This window comes from Terrapene carolina, unplaced genomic scaffold (genome assembly GCF_002925995.2).
Source record: "Terrapene carolina triunguis isolate 2854851 unplaced genomic scaffold, T_m_triunguis-2.0 Scaffold33891, whole genome shotgun sequence".
Taxonomy (NCBI): Eukaryota; Metazoa; Chordata; order Testudines; family Emydidae; genus Terrapene; species Terrapene triunguis.
Window position 1 is genome coordinate 2,526,411 of NW_020698242.1, and position 26,438 is coordinate 2,552,848.

The following is a 26,438-nucleotide window of genomic DNA, read 5'->3' on the forward strand; positions in this document are numbered from 1 at the left end:
ATCTCGGCAGTAAAGGAATCCAAAGTTGGATCCCTCCGAAATTTTAGAAGTTTTTTCAGATGTACAGCAATGTCTTGATTGTATGTAGTACCTTGTAGGATCTCAAAGTGCTTTACAAACATAAATTAATGAAGCCTCAGCACATACATGATAATTTGGTGAGAGGACTTAAATGTTTCCTTCATCATGTTTATTTTCTGTATCATTTCAGTTTCCACTTGTCTTTTAATGGGAGGCCAACGTGTAGTCAAACATAGCAGCAATATTGTATCTCTTCACCAAAAGTTCCTCAGTACACACAGACTATTAAACTATATTCTACCCCTCACACACACACATTTCTTCCCATTTTGTCACTTTAATATAATCATTAACCATGATTAAAATAAAGAAAGTGAGTGAAAGAAAACCAGAGAAAAATACACCTTAACATTAATAGGCGTTTCGAGAGATGATTCCTCTTTCTTATCTGGCAACATCTGCTTGGACACTTGTAGGTTTGTCCGTGTTTCAGATCTTTGTGTATCCTGATAGTATCTTTCTGATGTCTAAACCAATGAACTTATCTATAAATAAGCAAACTTTAGTGACAGTAACTCTACTTGTCCTCCTGTTCCTTCCTTGTTACAAATTGCTTAAGTGTTCTGTCACATGTTGGTTTGGCTGTGCATGCAGATTAGTGTGCTGACTGTTTATGCAAAATGCTAAGACTTATAAAATAAATTGTCTTTCAATAATAAAGACAGTGGGCCATAGTCTCCTCGAAAACAGCGTGGGAACTTCACTGTATAGGTTGGGGCTTAGAATCAGTGTATTTGAGAGGAAAACTTTTCACAATCTGTTCCTCACCATTATTTGTCAGGTTTGCCAGTCTCGTTTGGTTGTTGTGAATGGTGGAGTATTTCTACTCTAACATCTGATAGTTTGCACCAGAAGTATAAGGTGTTTATAAAGGGGGAATGTTCTTCCAAGAAGAAGATCTCTGCATCTCTCCAATTGTAGCTTTACAATGTTCACAATGTACTGGATCACCACGTCTCATTCAGAACTCAACCTATATGGGAGCAAAAGAAAGAAACTATTCCCGCACAACTTTCACAGGTTGTTGCTTCCTGCCTGGAATCATGTATATAAGCAGAATGGCTATCTTTGCCTTGGCTTCTTTTACCAAATGTACATCAGAACACTTGGACATATTTTTTCCAGATTTTCAGGAGAGAGTCTTCTGCAAACATGTAGCTTAGATGCCTCTGTCAGAATATAAGGCGCTTCTGATTTCTTATTTGGAATGAATCCCTCCAAGTTTTCTGCACTCAAAAAGCAGGTCCCTTAGTAGAGGTACTCATGGACAATATGCTTTCTATCCATGCTGGATATTTTGTTAAGTGGCATTTATTCACTGAGTAGGAGAAATAATGTCTCAGAAGTGAAGGTGTTGGTAGGAGGGGAAATTGCCATTGATTTTTGTCCCTAATCTGGTCACAGGTCAGGACAAACATGATATTTTAACAAACACTCCCTACCCTCTCCCCAACCTCATTATTGGCTGGGGGAGTGTGTGCATGTGTTTGGTTTTGTATTTCTGAGCAGCAAATTGGCAATTATAGCATAAGTCCATTATTAGTCACTGGTTTTGCATTTTATTTTGTAAGGTTTCTGCATACCTGCTCTGTTTTAATCATCCTCCAATGGCTGTCAGGAAGAATATCAATTAATTCTTCCACCCCTCAGTTGTATTTTTTTCTCTTCTAACTACTGGGTCTCAGTAGATGAGAATTAGCTGATATTCCCACTGCCTGAAGTTGTAGTACAGTTAAACAGATAAATACACCTCTTCTAGGGAGAGAATCCGGTTTGCGGACAACATACAGTGTAAAGCAAGACTATGGGATTGGTTTGCATAGATTGTAACCTCCCATACAGTGCCAAGTATACAAGTGGTGTTGAGGAAGTAATAAATTATCATTTGAAGTACAGAGAGACAAGGTGCGTGAGATAATATCTTTTATCAGACCAACTTCTGTTGGCAAGAGAGACAAGCTTTTGAGCTTACACGGAGCTCCTCTTCTTATTCATTTGAAATACAGTAATTTTTCCCAGCCAGATGACCATTACATCAATCTTAATGTGAATGCTTTCTGTGCTGCAGAGACTGGCTGGCTGTGGGGAGGGTGTCAAATATATCCCTAAAAACCTGAATCCCTCCTCACTAGTCATAAGCAAGCAAATTTCATTCAGAGACATAGTGGATTCCTCTGGCCGTAACAGACACAGTGGCATGTGTATGCATAAAATACAATGCGGTATGAGTCTCCAACCTGTACCTAATTGTTAAAATTCAACTTATCAGGGTTAGTATTCTCTCATGCAACCACATTTATGCTAGTCACACTTTTCATGAGTAATTATTATTATTTTCTATCATGGTAGCACCTAAAGGGCAACCAGGTCTGGTCCCTGTATTGTGAGATAAATGACAATCCCTACTTCAAAGAATTTATAGTCTAGAAGACAAGGCATGATAGGTGGATGAGACAAATTCGCAGGCCAGGCTTGGGGTTGGGGAGCCAGGGTAACAGAATTGGAGATGAGCTGTTCCAGCCAGTTTAGCTGTATTCAGATGCCAGTTTTTGGTATGAATTACAGAAAAGGTGAATTTTGAGGAGGGATTTGGAGGGGGACAAGGTGCTGATTGTATAGATTTAGACTGGGGGCTATTTCCACTCATAAGGGGCAGCATAGGAGAAAGCACGAAAATGCTTGTTGGAGAAGCAATAAATTGGGAGACTGTGGCTGACATTATTGGTAGAGTGAAGATGGGAGTCAGCCTTAAGGTAACAAGTCAGATAGGTAGGGTGGGGCTAAGTTATGAAGGGAATTGGGGGAAAAGACAAAAAGGTTGTATTTGGTGCTGTGGAAACAGGGGAGCCAATTGAGGAGGAGGATGGTCAGAGGGATGAGCCAGGAGGAAGATTTGGCTCTCATATTTTGAATTGATGGGGACCAGGGATGCAAGACTGAGCTCAATTTCAGTCAATTCTCAGTTTCAATGAGAATACTACCATGTGGTGCTTATGATCATCTCAGTAAAATTGGCAAGATTGTAGGCCATTGAGTGCTGTGATACAGCAGGGCCAGGGAGGAGTGGGAGAGGGGAGATATATAATCTCTAGGCTAATTAAGGTGTGGTTCCCTGTAGACTAGGGAGGGTTGCTACAGGTTAAATGGAGCACTTGTAGTCAATTAAGGCCCTGTCAGGAACCTAATAAAAAACCCTGCTTCAGGCAGTCAGTGTGCGTGAGGAAGGAGAGAGGACTGGAGTTTGGAGGTGTGTTGCTGAGACCTGAAAGACCAGAGAACCGAAGGAAGGGAGACTCCCTCTCCTAGCATTAAGGACTGAGGGTAACCCTACCCAAGGGGGAAGAGGGCAAGAAACCTGCAGAGTTTGAGAGGGGCTGGGGCTCAGAGTGAGGAACAAACCCAGACCCCTCCCCCCGCTTCCCTCCTCTACCACCTTCCCAGGCCACTAGCGGGGCCCTTGGCGCCCAAGAGCAGGGGCAAGGGGTGGCATCTTAGCCCCCCGCCAAGAAAAGCGTGGGACCCACCATATCAACATTAGCCATTTTGTCACAGTGCTTATAGAATTTTCAGGTTGTTCAAGAGAAAAATCAGGTGGTCACTTGAGCAATCTTTTCTGATATTTGCACATTTAGGCAGATTTTTGCCTGTCTCACACATGGGAGCTGGTTATTTTTTTCCTTAGGATATAACTAATGACTTGGTGGTTTTATATGGTTTTCACCTAAAACCAGGTAGAATTTGATGATTTTGTCTGAGTTTCTCTTGGAGACTTTGGTTCAACCTAACCCCAAACTCAAAGCAAAATATAGGAGGTGGGAACTCATAAGAACTGAAATAAAAATGTTTTGTTGTGAACTGCCATACCTAAGTTTCACTCTAAAGATTCTAGGTGCTACAACAATACAAATAATAAACAATAATCTTTGATGTAGCCATTTTCTATCCATCTATAACTGACATGGAAGTCATTCCAGTATAAGTTTAAACCTTATTATTTGTGAGCAAGCCTCACTCCAAAGGATGGCTTGCAATTATGGAACTGGACTGGGATTTAGAGTGTTTTTCCCTAGAAATGCTACAAGCTTCTTATCTGGCTTTGGATAAGTCACTTAATCATGGTATGTGTGTCATTTCCCCATATATAGAATACTCATCTCCCAGAAGAGCTGTATGGGTACATTTTTTTAATGTTTGCTTAGTGCTCAGATGATGATGGGGACCATAATAGCCTATAAATCAATAAAAATTGTGATTTTTCATGAGAGCCACAAAGGAAATCCCTAACTACCCTTTGATTCTTTAGAAAATTTTCATAAAAATAAATAAGTAAATGCTTCTAGGTCTCAACCAAGTGAACTACATGGAGGGACTAGTCTCAAGAAATACTGTTGTTCTCGCTAGTGGGTATAACTCATACCAGCAAGTTCTCCAATTCCTTGTTCATCTGGATGCAATCTTTGTGCTAGTATTAAAAAATAAAGGAGGGTAGTTTGGGGATGGATACCACACTTCAGATATCACTCTGCATCTGCTTAGTCTATTCCAGAAGTGGTACTAGTCCCATTTCTCTAGTAACATCTCAAATTTTTAAATCAGTAAAGATTCCAGTCAATTTTTTTCATAAAAATCCACACTCTTATTTTGTGCTTCTCTTATGATTGTCTCCTGACACACAGAAAGCTACCAGCAAATACGCCTTTCCTTTTGTTTGTTTGTTTGTTGTTGAGAATTCTATGGCCTTCTTTCTATCAGAAGAAGTTCCTTCAGAAAACTTTGTATAAAGAATTCTTACACTCGTCTTCTTCTGGGATTCCTTTAATCTGGCCTTCTGATCTTCTAGTTCATCCGGTAAGGAAACTGATATCTTTCTCAGAGTACCTAACATTCTCCTTCAGAATTTTTCATGCTATTCCAAGTTGATTTCCCTCTGCTCTTCTGATTCACTGCTCAGCTAATTCAGCCTTCTTGCCGTGATCGAAATTATTTGTTGGATTATTGTTAAAATCTTCTCATGTCCCTAATCTGGGCCAATAGAATCACTTGGGATTCTTATTACTTTTAATAGTTTTACTATGCTCGTCTCACCTTGTATTATCACAGCTACTGTCTGTACTGTTACAGATTCTTCATCCATGAATTACAGATGATAGAGGGAGCAAATCCAGTGTGGCAAGCAAAATATATGGCTACCAGTAACACTAGTGCAAGCTGTGCCCCAGAGATTTAGAGGTCAGAACAGCAACTGCAAAAATGTACTTAATTTCCATAAACAATTGAGGCATCTCACTGGCCAATTGTGGCACAAATCTAAAATTCTGTGCAATTCCGAAAAAGGGACAATTTACCCAGAAGCCGCAAAATCAATGGAGTGAGACCCCTTAGGAAAGAGGCAGTGGGAAGGATTCCATATTTGATTTCTGCCTCACGTGTTTTTGGCTTGGTACAAAAGTGATTCATAACTAACTAAATAAATAAATAGCCTTTTTGTTTCCTCTCACACACAAATGAATTGTACCTGCCAAGTATTTCAGTTTTTGCAAAACTGTTCAGCACTTTATCTGCCAGTTTTGATAGTGGTGCAAATTAGTTTGCATGCCTATAGCATTTACATGGCTTAGTCATCAGGTTTGAAATAACTATACTGCCCAGAAGCAAAGTGTCATATGCTGACAACCCTTCATCTTTCCAAGCTAGATATGTTGGGATCCATGACTTTTACTGTGTGTGGGTCTTCCAGTTATGACCTTTGTCCATACTGCACATACATTAAGGAGTATTTATACACCTCAATATCTCAGACTTTAAAATTTTAAAAGCAAATATAACACATGATGTCACTAGTTTATATTATGGATTACATTTAAAAATATATGTAAGAGCGTGTTTTTGCAGTCATACGCACACCTTATTCTCACGGAAATCAAATGGACTTTTGCATGTTGAAAGACTGCAGGATCAGACACTGTTGAAACCAAAGCCACAATTTTTGAGTTGCAGCAGCTCCAAGGAAATTTCAAGTGATATTTTTTTTCTTAAAATGTCTCATAATTTAAGCCACATTTAGCTTGGAATGATCTTTGGCAAAGAGTATGTGTGCTAAAAAATTTCTCATAGCAAGTTACAGCTGAGTTATAAACCCCTGAAAATAAGAGTTTGTAATGGAAGTGCTGACAGAATCTTTATTACAACAGTACCAACAGGCACTTCTCTGATAAATTCTAGTCAGTTTTTATAGTAAGTTGGCCACTATCTCAAAGTGCACATTATAAGAATTAATGGTACAGCAGTACTAAAATACCATGGCCTACATTTGCCCTTTTAAATGTTCTAATAGAAATTTGATATGGTTGATATGGTTGATCCCAGGTCAACTCTATTGGAGTGCTGTATGATCTGTTGGTAAATCATTTAAAATTCTATATGTGTGTAGAGTCAGCATCTGTGTGAACAAGGGTATGTCTACACTGCAAAGAAAAACCACCGGCGCCAAGTCTCGAGCCTGGGTCAATTGGCTCAGGCTGCAGAGTTAAAAATAGCAGCGTAGACATTCCCTCTCAGGCTGGAGCCCAGGCTCTGAAACCCGGTGAGGGGGAACAGTCTCAGAGTCTGGGCTCTTCTGAGTAGGTACGTCTACCCTGCTATTTTTAGCCCCACAGCCTGAGCCCTGCAAAGCCCTGTCACACAGGTTTTTCTTTGCAGTGTAGACATACCCTAAGAGTCATTTCAGCATTGACAGTGAGATGCTAAGTTATTTGTGCTAATATTTGATTAATGCCAATATAAAAAACTCCTGATCCTTAAGCTCCCCATATGCACCTTTTATAAATGGATATATTTTAAATTGTCTCTGCTTTTATTTTATTTTTTCATAGCATGGGGTTCAAATTTTTTAGTTCAGTTTGATTTTTAGAAAGCAAGAATAATTTCATATTTTCTCATGGTTTTGATTTAAGCTAAGAAACCCTTCCCAGAACCTGTGCGGAAATAGCTTGGGTGAGGGAAGGAGATGGGGCTAGGGAAGGGATTCTTGAAACTCATCCTTTGTTTGATGAAAGGTTCATGAATTTCATTGAACCTGCGTGATATATACATACACTAAAACCCATGTCATTTGAGGCTGAGCATTGAAAGATACTCTCAATTGAAACTTTCAGAATGATTTAGGGGGGTTAGATACATATCTTCCATTATTTTCAATGTCTAAATCTCACATGTCAATGCCTGTAGCAAAGTCATCAATACTATGACATTTCATCCTATTTTAAGTAAAATTCAGGTTGCAGGGCCCTCTGGATGGGGTTGTTAGCTTTTCATTTACCCCCATAGCACCTGGTCCAAATTTGGCAAAATATAAATACTAATTAATTGGAAGTTCATGGCTCCAGGTCAGAATATAGCCACTAGTTTTACCAAAGCAGTTTAAAATAATGACCAATGGAGTACGTTCTTACTTTTTGAAACTTTTGATTAAATGAACAACATAATAGAATTAAATATAATCTGTAGATGCTGAAAATGATCCATTAGTCTATGCAAATTACCATGTTAATAATGTATGTTTAATGCTAAGCACATTTGACAACCATTTCATCTCTTTTCCATACTAGAGCTTGGCATCTTGCATTAATTCTCATAGTTTACAGCTGCAACATTCAACACACATGATATGTAGTGATGTGATCCGAATGAAATGTACATCATGTCAGAACAATATGATTACAAGTAAACAAGGTGTCTGGCTAGCCGAGTACATTGGGCAAAACTGAGGAGTCAAATTTTGTGCTAACTTAATGACTCTTGAAATTCCATTGGTCTGACTCCAATTCCATTTTACAAGGATATAAATCAGAAGAAGCTCCACTGGAATCAGTGGAGATAAATCAGTCTGAGTGAGATCAGCATCAAGCTATTGACTGTAATGAAGTTGTACAGGATGCAATTCAGTGAAAATTGTGATAATTCATACACACAAAATATTATGTGGCCAGGAATGTTCCACTTGCAGATTGGAGTCCTCTGGGTTCATTTGAAGTCTGCTACATCCTTTCTTTAAGAAAAAGACATACGTGGCAATTAATACTGAGAAAACACACAGAAATTACAGGGAAGACCAAAATCCAAGGGTCATTGAAATTAATGGAGTCACTCTGGATTTCCAACAGTGTAACTGAGAGCAGAAATTGCCCCTAAATTTGCAAGCATCCCAGGTGAATATTCTGCCATTTCAGCTAAAGACACAAGTGTGCTGAAGACACAATAGGGATTCTTATCTTTAGCAGTGATTTTTTTAAACCAGGCAACTATGGAATAGAGAAATAACAGAAACAAGGGTACAAATATACATCAGGATGGTAGGGAAAGTTGTACCTTGAAACTGTCTGATGACTGTAGGCAGCACAGAACAAAATTAAGAAACTCAGGTGAAAACCTGACCCCATTGATGTCAATAGGAGTTTAGAGAAGAAGGATGTTCCAGTGGCTAGAGCACTAACTTGGACTGTGTTCAGTTCCTGCTCTACCCCAAACTTCCTGTGTGATCCTGGGCAAGTCACTCTGCCTCAATTCCCCATTTGTAATGGGGATGGTAGCATTTCCCTCCCTCACATTGGGTGTTGGGAGGATAAATAAGTTAAAGACTGTGTGGTGACGGGGACCATATAAGTACATGAGATAGATCTGGAAACCAAAGCTGCTGTCCTCTGTGCCTCCCCCACCCCCATTCCCCACATTCATAGATTCATGTAAGTGTAAAAAAAAAAAGTAAAGATTCTGCATCTGAATTATTCACTTGTTTTTTTACCTTCCTGTTAAAGATAAAACAAATACAGTCTCATACTGTCAGTACAAATGTTCTGTATGATCACCTCATGGACAAAGAAATTTCTATCCAGCTTTTAAAGGGTTAGCAGACCCAAGTGTAAAATATAATAGTTGCCTCTAGACTGGAAATGACCATACAGGTATGTTTGATTACAGCTCTGCCGGACTAAAGGTCACAGGAAAGTTTTAGAATACTTAAGAGACAATTACCTAAAGTTCTGACTTTTCCAAAGGCATAGAACTAGAAATTATTCAGACAATTATTTAAAGTTCACATTTTTCAAAAGGGAGGAAAAAATGTCCATTCCTTCACCTTGGCATTGTTTGCCTCTATTTTTTATTACTTAAATAATCCCTTTTTATGTCAATGCTGCACAAGAGCAGAATAAATATTATTATTTTTCATTTCTGGGAAATTTTAACCTATAAGAATGATAACAATAAACCAGAAAATAGTTTGTTCATTATTTTGAAATTCTCCATGGTGCACTTTAATCTCAGCATAGGAATAGATACTCTGTAAACACGTTAGGCTGATTATCCACCAGTTGATCCAGTGGTTAATTTATGTTATAAACAAGCATTATTATTTAAGCTGTTGGCAAAGAACCATAAATTTAGGGATGTAAAAGATTTATGAAATGATGTGGTCCATCTCTCCATCTGTGCACTATCGTTCTCTCTGCTATGTTCTCTGGTATTTTATTCAGTATTTTAAATGATTTAAGAAATTTAGGTCTTCCATACTTCTCTTGGAAGGTTATTTCCCCAGACTAATAGAGCTCACAATTAGGAAATTACATTGCGTATGGCAGCCATCTATTATGTGACTTAAATTCTACTCTGCCATGTGTCAGCAGGACATGTGACAAAATAGGATGTAAATGACATAATTTGATCAGCCAGCTAAAATTTTACAGTGCAAATTTTTTTCTTCATATCTGGTATCTGCTATCAAATTTGATAGCAGCTATCAATCTGTTTTTTTTCAGAAGATACATCACAAATGTTGGTTTTCATGAAAAGCAGGTCATTTTGAAATATCCATGAATGCTTCAGAGCCTGTAAGATTTGTTATCATAAATCACCCCAAAAGTACCATAAAAACTACATAATTTAGTTTCAGATTATTTTAATAAGCCTTCTGATTCAATGGGACATTTTTATCTTTATTGTAAAAGATTATGCAAAGGGCCTTACTCAAGCAATATTGTTCTCATGATCAGCAAGACTTTGTTTTGTTTTTAATAAAAAATCCTTTTTCAAAGCAGACCTTGCATGTGAACCTACCTACAGTATCTGGTGTTATATATGTGTGATGCACCAGATATTCCAGGATGGGTGGGATGATCTCTGTTATTGGACCAACTTCTGTTGATGAGAGAGACAAGCTAGGGCAGAGCAGGAACTGAACTCAGGTCTCCCACAGAAGTTGGTCCAATAAAAGGTATTACCACACCCACCTTGTCTCATTAATATCCCAGGACTGACACAGCTACAACTACACTGCATACAAGTAGGTATTCCAAAGCATTCAATTTACTCTAGAAAAAAAAATGCTGTCTCACCTCTCCCACAGTGAAATTAATCACTGTTCACTTGCTCATATGGTTTGCAATGGTGACTTGCATAATCAAAAGTTGTCCTGTTCTGTGTTCCCCTTTTACATATTTTTAAACGTGCTACAGACTAAAGAACATTGTTAAGTAAAAGAACCTCAGATGTATCTTTCAAAGCAGTGTGAATGAAATCCTTTCAGGAGCAACAAAGTAGTGTCTGTGCTTTGTATTCTAGCCTAGACTAGGACTCGTAGTCCAGTTTTGCAACGCAGGGCTAGCCTTATGATTAAGACTAAGATTTTGTCATGGTTATTTTTAGCAAAAGTCATGGACAGGTCACAGGCAATAAACAAAAATTCACGGAAGCCATGACCTACCTCCTGCGGCTCCATGGTTTCCCCTGCCACCCTGGTGGCTGGGAACTGCAGGGTTCCTCCCCAACCCCCCGCCCCGCAAGGCTGTCCCTGGTGGCTGGAACCCGGGGAGGGCCCCCTGAAGAGACTGTCTCCTGTAGGGGGACCCTGAGGAGGCTATGAGCTGTTGCTGGAAATCTGCAGGGGGACCCTGAGGAGGCTGTCGCCCTTCTGGAACCCTGCCTGGGCCCCACAGACCGGGGGCTGAAACAGAAAATGCCACGGAGGTCTCTGGAAGGCACGTCTTCTGTGACCTCCGTGACATAAGCGTAGCCTTACTTATGATTTGTGTGTCCTGTTACATTGTGGGTGGTGAAGGGGCTGGGCTTTGAGTTGGCTCCTAAATTCTTGATGCTAGAAGAGAGATTGATCTGTGAATTTTCTTTTTCTCTGGGTCTGCTAGAACCAGAAAAGGGAAATGCATTCCTGAATAGCTGAGCTCACAGAGGGTTCCCAAATGTACAGGACTGTGAGAGTGACTGGTTTGGTGTGTACTTAATTTTGGTCCTGCATCTACAGATAAGAACTTTACAGTTTCGGCGTCCATTTGATTTTTTATTGTCACTGTATAGGTGTTAACATAGAGGCATACGAGAAAGCAAGGTAGTCCTGTGATTGAGGCACTAGTGTGGAACTGAGACGCTCTGGGTTCAACCCCTGGGTCTACAGCAGCCTTACTGTGTGAGCTTAGAAAAGCAATTTAATCTCTTTGCCTCATTTTCTATACTGTAAAATAGGGATCTTCACTCGCCCGCGCCGCTTCTCGCCGCCCCCATTGGCCCGGGACGGCGAACCGCGGCCAGTGGGGGCCGCGATCGGCCGAACCTGCCGCGTCAGCAGGTAAATAAAACTGGCCCGGCCCGCCAGGGTGCTTACCCTGGCGAGCCACGTGCCAACGTTGCCGACCCCTGGTGTAGAACAATGTGGCACCAATTGTTCATTTGTTATTATTATTTGTATTACTATAGTGCTCGGGTGCCCTAATCAAGGAGCAGGACCCCGTTGTGCTAGGTGCTGTACAAACACAGAGAAAAAAGATGGTCTCTTCCCCAAAGAGCTAACAATCTAAGTTAGAGTTCTTTCAATGTGCATGTATTGGGGGTTGAAAATTTGACCATAATTGTCAATGAGCAAGTTAATACATGAACAAAGTATTGCTAGATGATCTGAAAATATTTGCTTATCATAGTTAATAGTAGTAAGGAGGCATAATGGATTAATATTCACGTGGATTAAAGTGGATTAGTAGTCACGTAAAGAGCTGAAATGTTCTCCAAGTATTTGTCTGGTATTTTTCCCCTCTACAGACTTATATTTGGCTACCAAATGTATGACTCTCATTTCTTTAAATACAACAGAGTTTTGATTCTGTGTTTGTTTTGTGACCATTCCCACTCAAACATACTTACTGATAACTTTATTATTAAATTCTTTAAAACTCTCCAGGAGAACTCCTATCACTTATGGAATGAGATAAGAAATGAATGAAATGTCCTCATATTTTCACTTCTAGAATGCACGGAATATCTTAATAAGGATATCCTTACTTCTCTCCATATTATCTGACAGGGCTCTTTGTATTATGGAGAAACTGCTTTTTAGCTCTCCAAAGTGCATATAAAAAGCCACCTATGATAATAGTGTTTATTCAAACCCTGTACAATACGTATTAGCTCCAATAAACGTGAAGAAATACACAACTCTGCAGTGCTGAGGTTTCCAGCTGTAAAATTTCCAATTAAAAACTCTTTCTTCATGTAAGTAATATATCCAGCATAGATAATAATTTCTACCACAAAGTCTTTAATACCATTAATGATTTGATCTTTCTGAGAGCACTACAAAAGGGAGAGAAAGAGAGAGACAGAAAAAGAGCTAGGTAGGTGGAAGCTTACCCAGCAGGAAAATCTACTGATCTGTAAATAGAGTGTGTCAAGGAATTAAAGAAGCAAGATGAGGTGCATACACAAAGTTACACTTGAATGTAAACTGACTGCTGGTGTTTCTTTTTCTTTTCTTTTTTTTTAAACGCTTAAAAATTGTCAGTCACATTTTCTGTATGTGTCTTTCCATTTTGAGGACCAGCTTTTTATTTTCACATGCAAGTTAATCAAGGTTGATGCCAGTGTCATAAAAGCCACTCATGTCTACTGAATGTATACCCACACTTTTATGTACATATGTTTCAGGGTTAGCATTTTGCTTTGTAAAATCAACATACTTTATCATGAACATGGCTTTTTACTTTGAAACTTTGGGGCATTGTGATCATAACACTTTTCACTTGCCCTTGTAACCTTTCATCCAGCTATCTCGGAACAGCTCAGTGAGAGCTGAGGGTACTTGGAAGCCTTCAGGAAGCACTCAGCCCTGTGCAGGAACAAGTGCTAAGTGGTGCTTTTACAAGTCATTGGGTCTAGAAATTACACTGGCCATCTCACAAGTACTGGCTCCATTGTCACTTCTTGGTTTCAGTTGTGCTGGAAATATTTCCATAGCCATCTATTTTATGGGAGTTCGGCAAATCCACTTGTAAACAAACGTTATAAGTACAGAGACAGCCACAAAGCTCGTTTTAAAATATTTTCAGTGAACTGCTTTTGAATCGTTAGAAAGATCATGTTCAAGCTTTGGACATACTGTGGATTGTGGTTGGTCCTTGTTTCGTGATAGTAGGAGCAGCAGCAACTGGCATAAATAAAGTTGCACAATAGCCAATCTATCCTCCTGTTTTTTAGTCCCTTGTAATTTTTGAAACTTTCATCATTTTGGCTCAGATATTCTAGGATTGGTATCCGTCCAAAGTTGTGGATATTTTTGTGTGTGTGTGTGTGTGTGTGTGTGTGTGTAAGTCTGAGCAAGAATGATTCAGCCAGTTTTGAGCACAAGGAGAGTGAAAGGGGGAAAACATCTTAAAAACTCCACGAAAAACATAAGGTGTCAGCCTGCACAAATGAAATCAAAACAATGCGATTCAATAGGATGTCAGATTTATTTGACATTGCCAAACTATTTATCAAAATGATGCTTTCACTAAACTATCTTACGACACAGTCTTAATGCTTAATATTTCATTGTCCCAGTGCTCTCATTTTTGTGCCTCCACTGAAGTACATTGTACTGAGACATGTCAAGAAACTGAAACTCATTCTCAGACTTAAATTACCGATTTTGTGTTTGGTTAAAATAAACGCCCAAAGCAAAATTCTGTTCTGCGTTACAAAAAAACATAATTATTGGAGTCCATGAAGTTACGCTGGATTTACATCACTGTAAATAACAGCAGAATTTGGCTTGAATCAAGGCAAATTTCTTGACCACTATGCTGACTGAGCTACCATACTCGTCTCACACCATTCTCCAGGCCTCAGGATAAAATGCATCTCCCGTTCCCTCCCCAGTGAACAACTGATATTTAACAAAACTCGGGTATTCCAATGAATTCCATCAATGTCCTATAGTTCATAGCAGAATTCAGCAGCAAGGGTGTTACATTTTGTCACTGTGATTATTATGGATGTTAGTGGACTCTCTGAACAGTGGGTCTGAATCCTCTGTGCATCTAGGAGCCTGAGTTTTGAATGTCTCTGCTTCTGTCAGCTTCAGTCAGAGCTTTATTAATACATGGAGGGGGTTTGTTTTTTGTCCTCCCACCTCCCCCCGTACTTTTCTTTGTTATGATAAAAGTAGCATGAATAAATAACACGGACAGCGCTATAATGAAGGATCAGCAGGTTAATTAGAGAGATGAGTGGAGAGTGATCATCCTCTACTCTGCTGAGCATCTGCTGCCAAGTTAATTCATGCAGAAGCATTGGTGTCTGTTCCTGGAGGAGCTGCCTGATGCTTTTCCAGCTACAAGTACTATAAAGAAAGTGTCCACAGGGAGGGGAAAGCAAATCAGATAAATTGAATTTATTACTAATCAGCTGTGATTTATTTGCAAGTTTCAAGTTTTAGGAACTAAATAAAAGGCAAGCTGGGGGCTGTTGCTCTTCATGTACAGGCCATATTTCCAGCAGCACTAGGTGACATTTTCTTCTTTTTTTACTTTGAGGGGGCAAATTAGAGGCTCTTGCTAACATGATTCCCACAGCAGCAGTGAGCAGTTTCTATCCATTGTCAAAACAATTTTCTCAATGTCACCCGCTGCTTTTTTCCTGAGGACAGGTTCAGGTTGCCACTGTGGGAACATCTGATTGAGCCCCACCCTTGTGTCTCCTCGATATCTACTGCACCATATTTAAGGTTCGTTATCATTTAGCTCAACAGTAGTCTTCTTCTAGCTGACAAAGCTCTTTCTTTCCTCTTGTTGTCTACTGCCTCTTCTGATATCACGTTGGTACCTACAGGCCAGCCAGGTTGAGCTCACCTGGTGCTAGCTGTATAAATATGTAGTAAATGACAGTCACTGCACAAAGAGCAAGTTTAGTCCTCTCTTTTCCCCTTCTTTTGGGCCAGATTACTCACGCTGAGTAGGACCTCACTCTGTGAGAAGTAGTCCTCCTGAAATCAGTAGGACTATTTGCAAAGTAACATACCACCCAGCATGAGCAAGGGTGGAAGAAATGCATCCTTCATTGTCCCCATCCCAGTTCTCCTCCGTCCCATTTTCTCCAGTCCTTTTCCCATGTGTTTTTTCCCAATTCTTTCCCCCCCCCTCACACTCTGCCTTTCCACTTTATCCCCAGAGCATCCAATTCCTCCCTCTTACGTCACTCTCCAGTTCTTCCTCTCTTCCCCCTCTTCCTTGTGCTGTAACTGAAAGATCTGTTGTCATCCGTTGTTTGTAAACATCTTTAAACATACAAGAATCCCCTCTTCGTGCAATGGCAGCTGTCAGTGCTCTTTCTCATGGAGGTTTCAGTGGAGCCACCTATTGGCTGAATGGTTTAGCTGCACCCTTGTGTGTGAAAGGGTAATAGGTGAAGGGCAGCATGGGAGCAGTAGTTCTATTTATGAAGCTCATTGTGCAAGCAGGGCCCAGTAAAGAGAATTTCTCTTTGCACCGCCTGCCCGTTTTGTTCATGACTCGTCTGCATCTGCCTGTTCTACACCCGCAACACGTTACACTGGGGCGAACAGGAATAGGGTGACTGCGTCAGAAAGAAGAAGGAGCTGCAAACAAAAAATATGTTTTCATGTCAAAGCAAGTGTCTGACCCTTCCTATATGCAACGGGGACAGGAGGAGGAGGCCAGGAATGGAATGCAAGGAGCCTTCCCAAGAGGGCTTTGTGTTCCAGCAGCATAAAGACTGAAAAGATCCCACTCACAGTAGTGCTAGCCTTTCCAAAGGGTACAGGCCGGGCCAGGTTTAGCAGAGCTGGCTAGTCACACAGGCAAGTAGCTTCTTCGAGGGAGGGTCTCTGTAACTGGAAATCATTGTATGTGTTTCATGCACAAGCACACCTGGAGCTCCCAATGGGAAGATGACCCCATGCATGATGCTATCCCATGCAGGACTATGTCTTAGATACAAGATAGTGAGAGGGCAGGGACTGAGCCCCAGAAGTTCAGCTGCCTTTTTTTTCTTTTTCTTTTAAGAATCAGGTGTGGAGAAAGAAAAGAGCATAGGAACAATGTGGACAAAACAACCATATATGGTCCTGCTCCTTGAGAACTATGTGCAGTCCCATGGACTTCAACACAGGGGTGTGGTTCTCTGTGGAGGACTGGAGTTTAGTTTTGTCTGACCCCTCCTTTGGAAGCTCAAAAGAAAAGGATTATGGATTTAACTCACGCTAAAATCTCTTTAAATGGTCATTTTAAAAAAAATGTACAGAAATGTGTGTTTAAAAAAAAAAAATCTCACCAAAATAGTGACTGGGACTAGGAGGGGGGAAACACAATTTGCTGAACATGCCCTGCTAGGATATTCCAAGATTATACCCACAAAATAAATTAGGTTCATTTTAAAAATAACCCTTAAATAAATTGAACTACAGCATAATTTTAGTAATGTACCTTTTTTCTTTACCTTTGGATGTTTGATACCATGCAATTCAGCTGGTGAGCATGTATGAGATAGGAGGGAGATTTTGTTGCTATATGTGCATTTCAATGTCACCTCTGACATTTTTAACCAGTGTAAAGAAGTGCAGTTGTGCTTCATTCTGAAGATGTACTAATCATTGATTCCATACACACATCTTCTCCATTACATCAGAGTGGCACGCAGAATAAGGGGTATAATTAAGGAGTTTGATGCTGTTTGGGTTGTCTAAATCCTTGAGAACTCACACCTGAAATTTTAGCTTTAATAAACAGGCACACTTCCTATAATTCCAAAAAGGACATGAGAAAGGACTAGACTATCTATTTAGCTCCATGGTGCCATCAGTTGTGATGTGACTGTTGCTAACTTGAAAAGACATAAGGAAAATCTGATTCCCACAGCTGAAAAGTGAAGGAGAATCCTTTCTGTACTAGAGAGGTATTCAGCTGTAATCAGCTTCAACTTCAAAAATGTTGCTTTATACTAAATACTAAAATACAAACTCAAACTCAGATCTAAATAATTAGGTCCGCTTTAGATATAATCAGTTAAATTAGAACTGTGAAACCAAGCACCTCTGAATTTTGCGAGGAGGGATGTTTGAAATCAAATCTGGTAGAACCAGGCCTGGTTCTCTCCTCTGCTACACTAGGGGTGTATCTACACTGCAGCTGGGAGCACGCCTCCCACCTTGCTAGATGGACTCATTAGCTTGGTTCAAGCTCACATGCTAAAAATAGCAGCGTGAATTTTGCAGCCCTGGCAGAGGCTTACCACCTGAGCTCAGATCCAGAGGGTCAGATGGGCTTGGGAGCCCAAGCTGCAGCAGCCATGTTGCTATTTTTAGTGTGCTCACTTGACTCAAGCTGGTGGGAGCTTGTCTACCCAGGCTGGAAAACTCGTTACCAGCTGCAGTGTAGACACACCCCACGTGATTATTAGAGCTGATTGGGAAATTTTTTATTAATTTTTTTTTTTTTTTGCCAAAAATATTGATTTATTGAAACAAAGTGTTCACAGGAAAGGGTTGCTTTAGATAAGTTTCCTGACGTGAAAAAATGGCGATTAAAAGTTTTTTAATTGTTTAAATGTATCATTTTGACAATTTCTAAACAAAAAGGGGGTTTGGTTTTTGTTTTGGTTCAAAATGACTTCAGTTAGAAATGTAACTTAATTTATATGAAAAAAAATTCAAAAAAAGAGGAAAACAAGGTCAAAATCTAAAAAAAAAATGTTTTGAAATTATTGAAACAAAATGTGTTGAATGACCTGAACTGATAGGGGTGGGGGAGAGGGCGGTTCTGGACCACAATTTTTTTTTTAGAATTTGACTTTTTGTCCCAATTTGGGATGGGAGCATTTATTGAACTCTTAAATTCTCATGGGATGGGAAAACCATTTCTCACCCAGTCCTTGTGGCTACACCATCATGAAACTGGTGTATGCGAGTGGAGAATTAGGTTCCTAGAAGTCCTAATCTTCATTTCCCTGCTTTATGCAACAGCCAACTCCCTCTTTTCTTCTTCTGTTTATGGAACTAATTAGGATGACCAGATAGCAAGTGTGAAAAATTGGGACAGGGAGTGGGGGGTAACAGGAGCCTATATATAAGACAAAACCCCAAATATCGGGACTGTCCCTATAAAATCAGGACATCTGGTCATCCTAAAACTAATTAGTCAGCTACAAGAACCTGTCCATTTTCTAATACTCTGCTACAGGCTCAATCAATTATAGAAATTACTATTATTATATCAGTAATACCACATCTACTGGTAAGTATCTTCTAGGGCAGGGGTCGGCAACGTTTGGTGTGGGCCGAGGGATGTGTTGGCCGCGGCTTCCCGCCACCCCCATTGGCCCGGGACGGCGAACCATGGCGAGTGAGGGCCGCGATCGGCCGAACCTGCCGCGTCAGCAGGTAAATAAACTGGCCCAGCCCGCTAGGGTGCTTACCCTGGTGAGCCGCGTGCCGAACGTTGCCGACCCCTGTCCTAGGGTATTCTTGTTAGGTAGTATGGAGTTGTCTGTATTCTGTATCTACCCTCACCTAAATGAACACACACACACACACACACACCAAGAACAATGCACTATGTTGTTAAAACTTTATCAGAATGTGACCAACCACCTGAATAGCTTCTCCCCCCCCACCCATTCCCCTACCTTCCATCTCTCTCTTCCTGTGTATTTTGTATTTTACAGACTGCAAGCTCTTTGAGGGCACTGAGCATGACTTCTTTAATGTTGGTCTAATGCTAGTGGTCACTGCCCCCGTGATCTATTGCTGTTGGAATGGCCCCTGGGGCCATGAAAAGTTGGTATACATAGAACAGCCCTAAGGGAGTTTCAGTGTACACCAGAAACCTGAATGGCACCAGGATCAAGGGAGCACAAAGGTATCTCAGAGGTTCCTTTGTCCGTCCCCCTCCCACCCACAAACACACCAACCACCTCCTGAGCTGCACTGAGTGTTTTTCAGCCACATCTCAGGAGAGGGGCCTTTGTGCTATCTGTCAGTTGTATGAACTTTGCCTATCTTTCAATTTTCTCTCCCTTCCAGCCACACAACCCTCCCTCTTCAATTTCCTGCTTTCCATGAAATGTCATTTAGCGATTAAGTCAAAACCATTTCATAACACAAAATATGAGGAGACTGCTTTTTTCATAGCATTTCAAGCACATTTACTCTGGGAATACAGGAGAAAAGAGGTTACTGAAAAGAGCTGCAATCTAACCCTTCAGCCCCAAATGTGATGTATAGCTTTATCTTTCCATTTTCCATCACTGATATTAGGGTTTTCAGAAAGACACATAAACATCACAATACTTGTATGTAGGGGTCTGGGGTAATTATTTTATTAATTATTATTATTATTTTGTGAAGGAATATACAAAACCAGTTAACATGAATCAACATGCACTCTGTTAGGGCATGACTCCAAACATTGAGTTTTATTATTTGTTCCTCTGAATCAAGCAGTTAAAAGCTGAGATGAATCATTAAGCATGTAAATAAATCAAAGTGTCTTGTATATTTTAAGTGCTTACTTACAGTCGTTAAAACATGAACATTCTGCCACATACAAAATCATTTATATTAGAAAGGAGTGGGCTGGTAAATGTTTGGATTCTATGGTTACCTAAAGGCAATAGAAAATCTCTTATGTTAAGTGAGGAACTAAATTCAATAATTACCTGTGAGAATCTGAGTCAGTTATTTGATGTACAGTTACACATATTAGGTACCATTAAACAAAATCGACATTTGCCACACCATAGTATTTACAGTATTGCCAATTTTTGAAAATATCACAAATAGCACAGTAAACTTAACTACCGCAGGAGTTAAATTTGGATTGTTTTAATTGTGTCCACTATGGTTGAAAGCTGTGAGAATACAAGAGGTTTAACTATGTGTGAGAGAACAGTACGTGTGATCTGTAAATCAAATATTCACCCTAACCACATGGGTAAAGCAAATGCCCATGTATACGATCTAGCTGAGTGATCCTTGATATTAGCACAACTTCATTACCACATATATCTCTTTAAAGCACAAAGCCAACAAATAGGCAGCTGATGGCCAAAACTGATTTCTTGATGGTGACTTCCTAGAATTTTCTAACCAACAACCTGCCAAAATTGTGTTTAAAACACCACCGGAAAAAAAGTTGCCAAAGTGAAGGCAGTTCTTCCAATTGTAATTGTGGCAAATCCCTTTTCTTCCATTGTCACTCTCCTCGCATTGGTGACTGTGCTCAGTTCCAGTGCACAAGGCTGGATATGCTGCCAATGGCAGAAGTCAGGCATTGGTAAAGGGTAGCTTTACGCATGAGTGATCCCACTGAAGTCAATGGGGCAACTACCATGCATAGAATTAAAGCATGTTCATAAGTCTTTGCAAGATTGAGGGCTAGGATGCTCTTTTGAAAAGAAAATAGGATTTAGTTTTCAAGGTACCAATAACTACCTTTCAAATAAAAATGTTCATCACCTTTGAAAATCAGGCCCACAGCTTTTAACCCAATCTAGCACTTCCTTTTGGTTTTCTTCTATACAATTCTGCCACTTTAAACAACAAAAATGTTTCTTTTACTGTGGGAGCAATACTACGTAGCTTCAATGTAAAATACAAAACACAATTTGTTTTTACTTATGGGTGTACTTTATTAAATGAACTAATAGCAGGTGGGATTACTTTACTTTTCCATACACTGGTTTCATGAAGTTAGTTTTTATGAATGTGCAAGCTGAGAAGGTCAGTGCCTTATGTATCTGGTAAGTGGAGCTGGGGCTGGTGAAGGGGGCTGATGTGCGTGACACAGTATGTATGTGCTTGTGTGGGGGATTTATGAACTAGGGAAAAATTGTTTTCAGCAGCTATTTTGAAATGATCCAGCTGTTTAAATGTTCACTTTTCCAGGTAATACACTCAGCATTTTGGCAAAGCACAGTGGATTCAGCCGTCAGAAGCAAGAAGTGTATCTTTTACCAATCGTAATAAGTGATAGTGGAAATCCTCCCATGAGCAGCACCAGCACCCTTACAATTCGGGTCTGCGGTTGCAGCAGTGATGGTGTTGTTCAGTCCTGTAACGTTGAAGCTTATGTACTTCCTATTGGACTCAGTATGGGAGCCTTAATTGCCATATTAGCATGCATCATTTTGCTGCTTGGTATGTATTCATTTACACCCTGCTGTTCAACATTTTTCTGGATCATAAATGACTATAAATAAACAAAGAAACCAAATGGTAAAGGTGATGCTATCTGGAAAAATATTATCTAATTATTAGTGTTAATATATATAAATTTGAGTAGCTGTGGAGTTTTGGAGTAATTGCTTCAACTGCATATAGATGAGTCTAAGGCTAGAAGAAGAAAAAGAATATATATGAATTATATTAATGCCCTAAGACCCAGTCATGATGAGCCCTATTGTACTAAATGATGTACCAAAACAGAAAGCACAGTCCCTATTCCAAAGATCCTTACATAGAAATTGCATTTAAATAAAAGTTGTATTATGAAATCAAATCTACCAATTCATATCAGGCTTTAGAAACGTTGAGTAAGAAGGTGAACTGAGACTATACCGTGTATGTTGGAAACTGAATTATTTGTTATATGCTATTTTTTCCAAGACTTGTATGAGTTTATTCCGGATTGTACTGGCTTTAGAGAGATTGCAGTTTTACAAGATAAAAAGCACAGTATATTTGAATCAAACACATAAAAAAGTAGTATATGACATCAGCAAGCAAGAGAGAACAGTGATGGAAGAGCCCTGTTGCTCTGCTGAGTAACAGGTTTCAGAATTAAGCTGCAGAAACCACAAATAGTAACTAAAGCCCAACTCTTTGTGCACCTACCCATAATTCTAAAATTAGGATGACCTAAGCCTCTTTTCCCCCACCCCCTCCATCACAGTTTCACTCTCCTTACTGTAGTACTGTATGGCCTTTGAGCAACAGGTCAACAAAAGATTTCTTCCTGTGACTATGATCAGAGCCATATTTTCAAAAAGTGTCACCTAATTTTGGTTGTCTCCATTTTTGCATGCCCAGCTTTAGACACATAGGCCCATATTCACAAAGGTACATCAATGGGAGTTAAGTACCTAAATACCTTTATGCATCTGGGCACTAGGGTTTCATTTTCAGAGATGCTGAACAGTTCCTATTGATTTCGGTTGGGATTGTGAATTCTCAGAAATCAGCCATCTGAAAATCAGGCCAAAGCTGTCTGAAGTGAAGCTTAGAAATGGAGACATTCAAAATTCTGACTCTTTAAAAAAAATTGGGCCTAAATAAGCTATTTTATACATATAGGGTTACGGTAATAGGAAAGTAGAGCTCCTTCCCCTAGCTCCTGATCAAATTTTTGCCATTCCACCAGCGTGTTACATTTCTAGCTCTTTCAGCTTTTATTATGGCTTTATTACTCTTGTAGAAGGATACTGTCTGTAGCCCTCTACAAAAAAAATCTAGTTTACAGCTGCTTTGATTAGATGTTTTCTTAAGTAATCAGCCTGTGATGCTTTTTTACAGTTATTGTGGTGCTGTTTGTAACATTGAGAAGACATAAAAATGAGCCTCTGATTATCAAAGATGAGGAAGACGTGAGGGAAAATATAATTCGTTATGATGATGAAGGAGGTGGCGAAGAAGATACAGAAGCTTTTGACATTGCGACTTTGCAAAATCCAGATGGAATTAATGGATTTTTACCCCGTAAGGATATTAAACCTGATCTTCAGTTTATGCCCAGGCAGGGGCTTGCACCTGTTCCTAATGGTGTTGACGTTGATGAATTTATTAACGTAAGGCTTCATGAAGCTGATAATGATCCCACGGCTCCACCTTATGACTCCATCCAGATTTATGGCTATGAAGGAAGAGGCTCAGTGGCTGGTTCCCTTAGTTCTTTGGAGTCCTCTACATCAGACTCAGATCAGAATTTTGACTACCTCAGTGAATGGGGTCCCCGCTTTAAAAGACTTGGAGAACTCTACTCAGTCGGAGAAAGTGACAAAGAAACTTGACAGTGGATTACAAACTTTTTCACTCTTGACTTAAGGATCATGTAATATTCTAGGGCCACTGCTGTTAGTTATGACTAATGTGGCTTTTTGTTTTAGAGGCAAGTTTAGCGCCAGTCATCTAAAAAATCATAAAATCACCTTCATTGTAATGTTGAATAAAAAAAAAGTATATGTTAGGAGGTATAAGTCTTGTGGAGTGTGAAGTAAAGTATGTGGAGTGTCTAGAAGTCTTTGGATATTCGATATTCACTTGACCACTCTGAAGATGGAGATTTGGATCTTTGATAATCTTCAGTGAAATGAAAGGAATGAAAAGAAAAAAGTGCTTTTCTAGATAATGGACCTGCAGTGATTCTGCTATTGAACAGAATTGGCTGTCAGTATGTAAAGCTAATGGTTTGTTTCCGCATTGCCAACAAAGATCCTACCACAAAAATGTTAAAAGCAATATCTGGTCTTCTTTGCAATGCTGAATGGAAACAGCACTGTAAATCCCTACTGGCTTCTACTGTGCAGTGACCATACATTGTACATACAGTAATTGTTGGCCACATAACCACAGACTGAACGTCATCTTTAAATATTGTGTCAAGCCTTAAAATATTCACATGTTCTTAATCCATTCCAGTGATGGGATTATAAACCCTACCAATGTGCAGAGGTTCAAGAGTGGGGGTTCAAAACCCTACTTTAAAAGAGGATTGTTTTCTAGAAGAAGGAACTCCTACTCCATCTTCTGAAAGGGGAAAGAAAAAGAAACTCTGAAAGGAGATGGACTTACATATATGAAACAATTAATGATTTTATTGCTAAAGATTGAATTTATTTGTTTAATCCTTGAAATAAATATTTTATTGATGTCCATTACTGCTTTTATTTATTAAGGGTAATAATCTATAGAGTAAGATTATAAAGAAAACTAAATTATATCCATTAATAAACCTTTAGAGTTTTTTCTATATATAAAATGAATGTTTAATACATGTACGTTTTGAAAAGAAAATGACAATTTGTTGCAGGTTAAAGCAGTAACCTATCCATTTGCAGTAGCTGAGTTTTAAGTGAATGCTGGCAGGAATAAAACTTTCCCAGATAAAACTTTTGACAGTTTTATATTTTCTTCATAAATCTGGTAACTGGCGTTTTTAATACAAGCACAAACAGCTGGAAGTAAACTGGTTCATGTGAATATTTAAACTGTAGACTTTTAGAAATCCACACATTACACAGTACAGTAAAACAATGCTTATAGTTCTCCACTGTATTAGAGCAGGAACCAGTATGTACATAATTTTACTGCTTCTGTTATTAGCATTCCTTTTATATAATATTCATGGTGATGCACCAGGGCTCTTGCACACACCGAAAACAGCACTAGGAGCTGCAAGCATATTCAATTTGTAATGCAAACTTGCCATTTAGAAGTAGCAATTGTATAATAAAACTGAGTATTCCATGCAAATCATTTTAATTTTCTACTTTGTTTTGATGCTATATTATCATTTGTTTATTTACTTCATGTATTGTATTCAGAGAAACTCCTGTATTGTTTCCTACTTTGTGAAATATATTTTTATAAATACCTTTCTGGTGATTGCTGTTTCTTTTCAGTTTAACCTGTACCCTATAGAGAGGAATCATGAGCTGTGAATAGCTAAAAGGTTCTTTATAAACCTCTGACTACTACAGTTTCTTCAGTCATTTATTAATCAATTAAATAGTTCACTATTGGCAATCACATCAATACACTGTTTAAAATAGGGGATAAAGTGAGAATAACAAAAGAAAAAGATGTTGGGGGCAATTTTGAGACAGTGCCTGGAGAATTGAACATGCAGCAACCTCATACCACAAGAGGATTTAAGCATATGTCTAATTTTCTGTGTGCCATGCTGAAAATTAACCTCCCAACCTTTTTTGAATGTTGCTAATAAAAAGAAATTATTGTCTCTAGGATTCTCAGTTATGTTTCTTCTATAAACAAAAATAGCTTGACGCATCATCCCCAACTCTGCATGCATTTCAAAATGGAAACATTGACATTTGCTTTAGCTATGCCGCAGCTGCCTTTAATGACTGCAGTTTGCAGATAACTAATATGCTAACACCACTTCTAAATGCATTGTAAAGGTTTTAATGAAATTAATGAAGTCTCCAATTTATTTAAATTAGGCTGTATTCACACGTTCCATCTGAATAGCTTTACACAACGCTCTCAGCAACGTACACTAAACAGTGGAGTCATCTAAAGATAGAAAAGTTGCATTCATCAGGGTTTCAGATGAAACTCAACACATTTTGTAAAAGATTTCAATAATAGTCAAATGCATTCTTGTGAAGGCTCTATTAATCATTTGGCCAACGTGAAAGGGTATTGTGTAGTGTAATGTGCCATGTTACGGTAACACAAGTGTTAAGATCTGATTTCCATCTGATGTTAGACCAAGTTCTAATCTAGACCACACTCCTTGGAGCAAAGGAAGTTGATGTAAGATATGGATAAGATTATTGTTTATATCTACACACAGATATAACACAAGTAGCTCCTGAGTAGGTGTTATATTGTTCACTGTGGCTCTTTGCAGGGCTCCTTTGTAGGGAAACTCGCGAATGTATAACCTTCTGATTGCCTTTTTGATTGAAAGCTCCGTCGGAGACCATGACTGTGACCCTAGTAATAAGATTTCCAAAAAATCCCATCACTAGCACTATAGGAGAGGTAAAGCATGACAGAAATCTCATCGTTGTCAGTCAAAAAGATAAGGTAACCACTACTGGTAGGTATTGCTTTAAATTGTGCTTCCATATAGCTTCTAAACATAAATATCACCAATGAAAAGGAGGGGGCAAAAAAGCAATGGAACCGTTGTATCTACCAATGGTAACGTGCAACATTTTCTTCTTAAATCTGATAATATTAATGGCAAAAAGATTCAGTCGGCAAACAAGTAAACTCAGGATTCTTTGAATGGATGATTTATGGCATTGTGGATCCTCACAAAGTTTAGGAAGTGAAATGCTGA

General features: G+C 39.2%; 1 protein-coding gene across 1 annotated transcript in view; it reads left to right on the forward strand.

Annotated features, from left to right (window-relative positions):
• The window catches only part of LOC113405024 (cadherin-8-like), a 181,131-nt gene extending 157,307 nt beyond the window's left edge, over positions 1-23,824 (forward strand). Inside the window, exons 10-11 of the mRNA XM_026663623.1 lie at positions 21,296-21,547; positions 22,922-23,824. Coding sequence (XP_026519408.1) covers positions 21,296-21,547; positions 22,922-23,415 — 746 coding nt within the window. The 3' untranslated portion in view covers positions 23,416-23,824. The remainder of the gene's footprint in view (positions 1-21,295; positions 21,548-22,921) is intronic.
• The last annotated feature ends 2,614 nt before the right edge of the window (positions 23,825-26,438 follow it).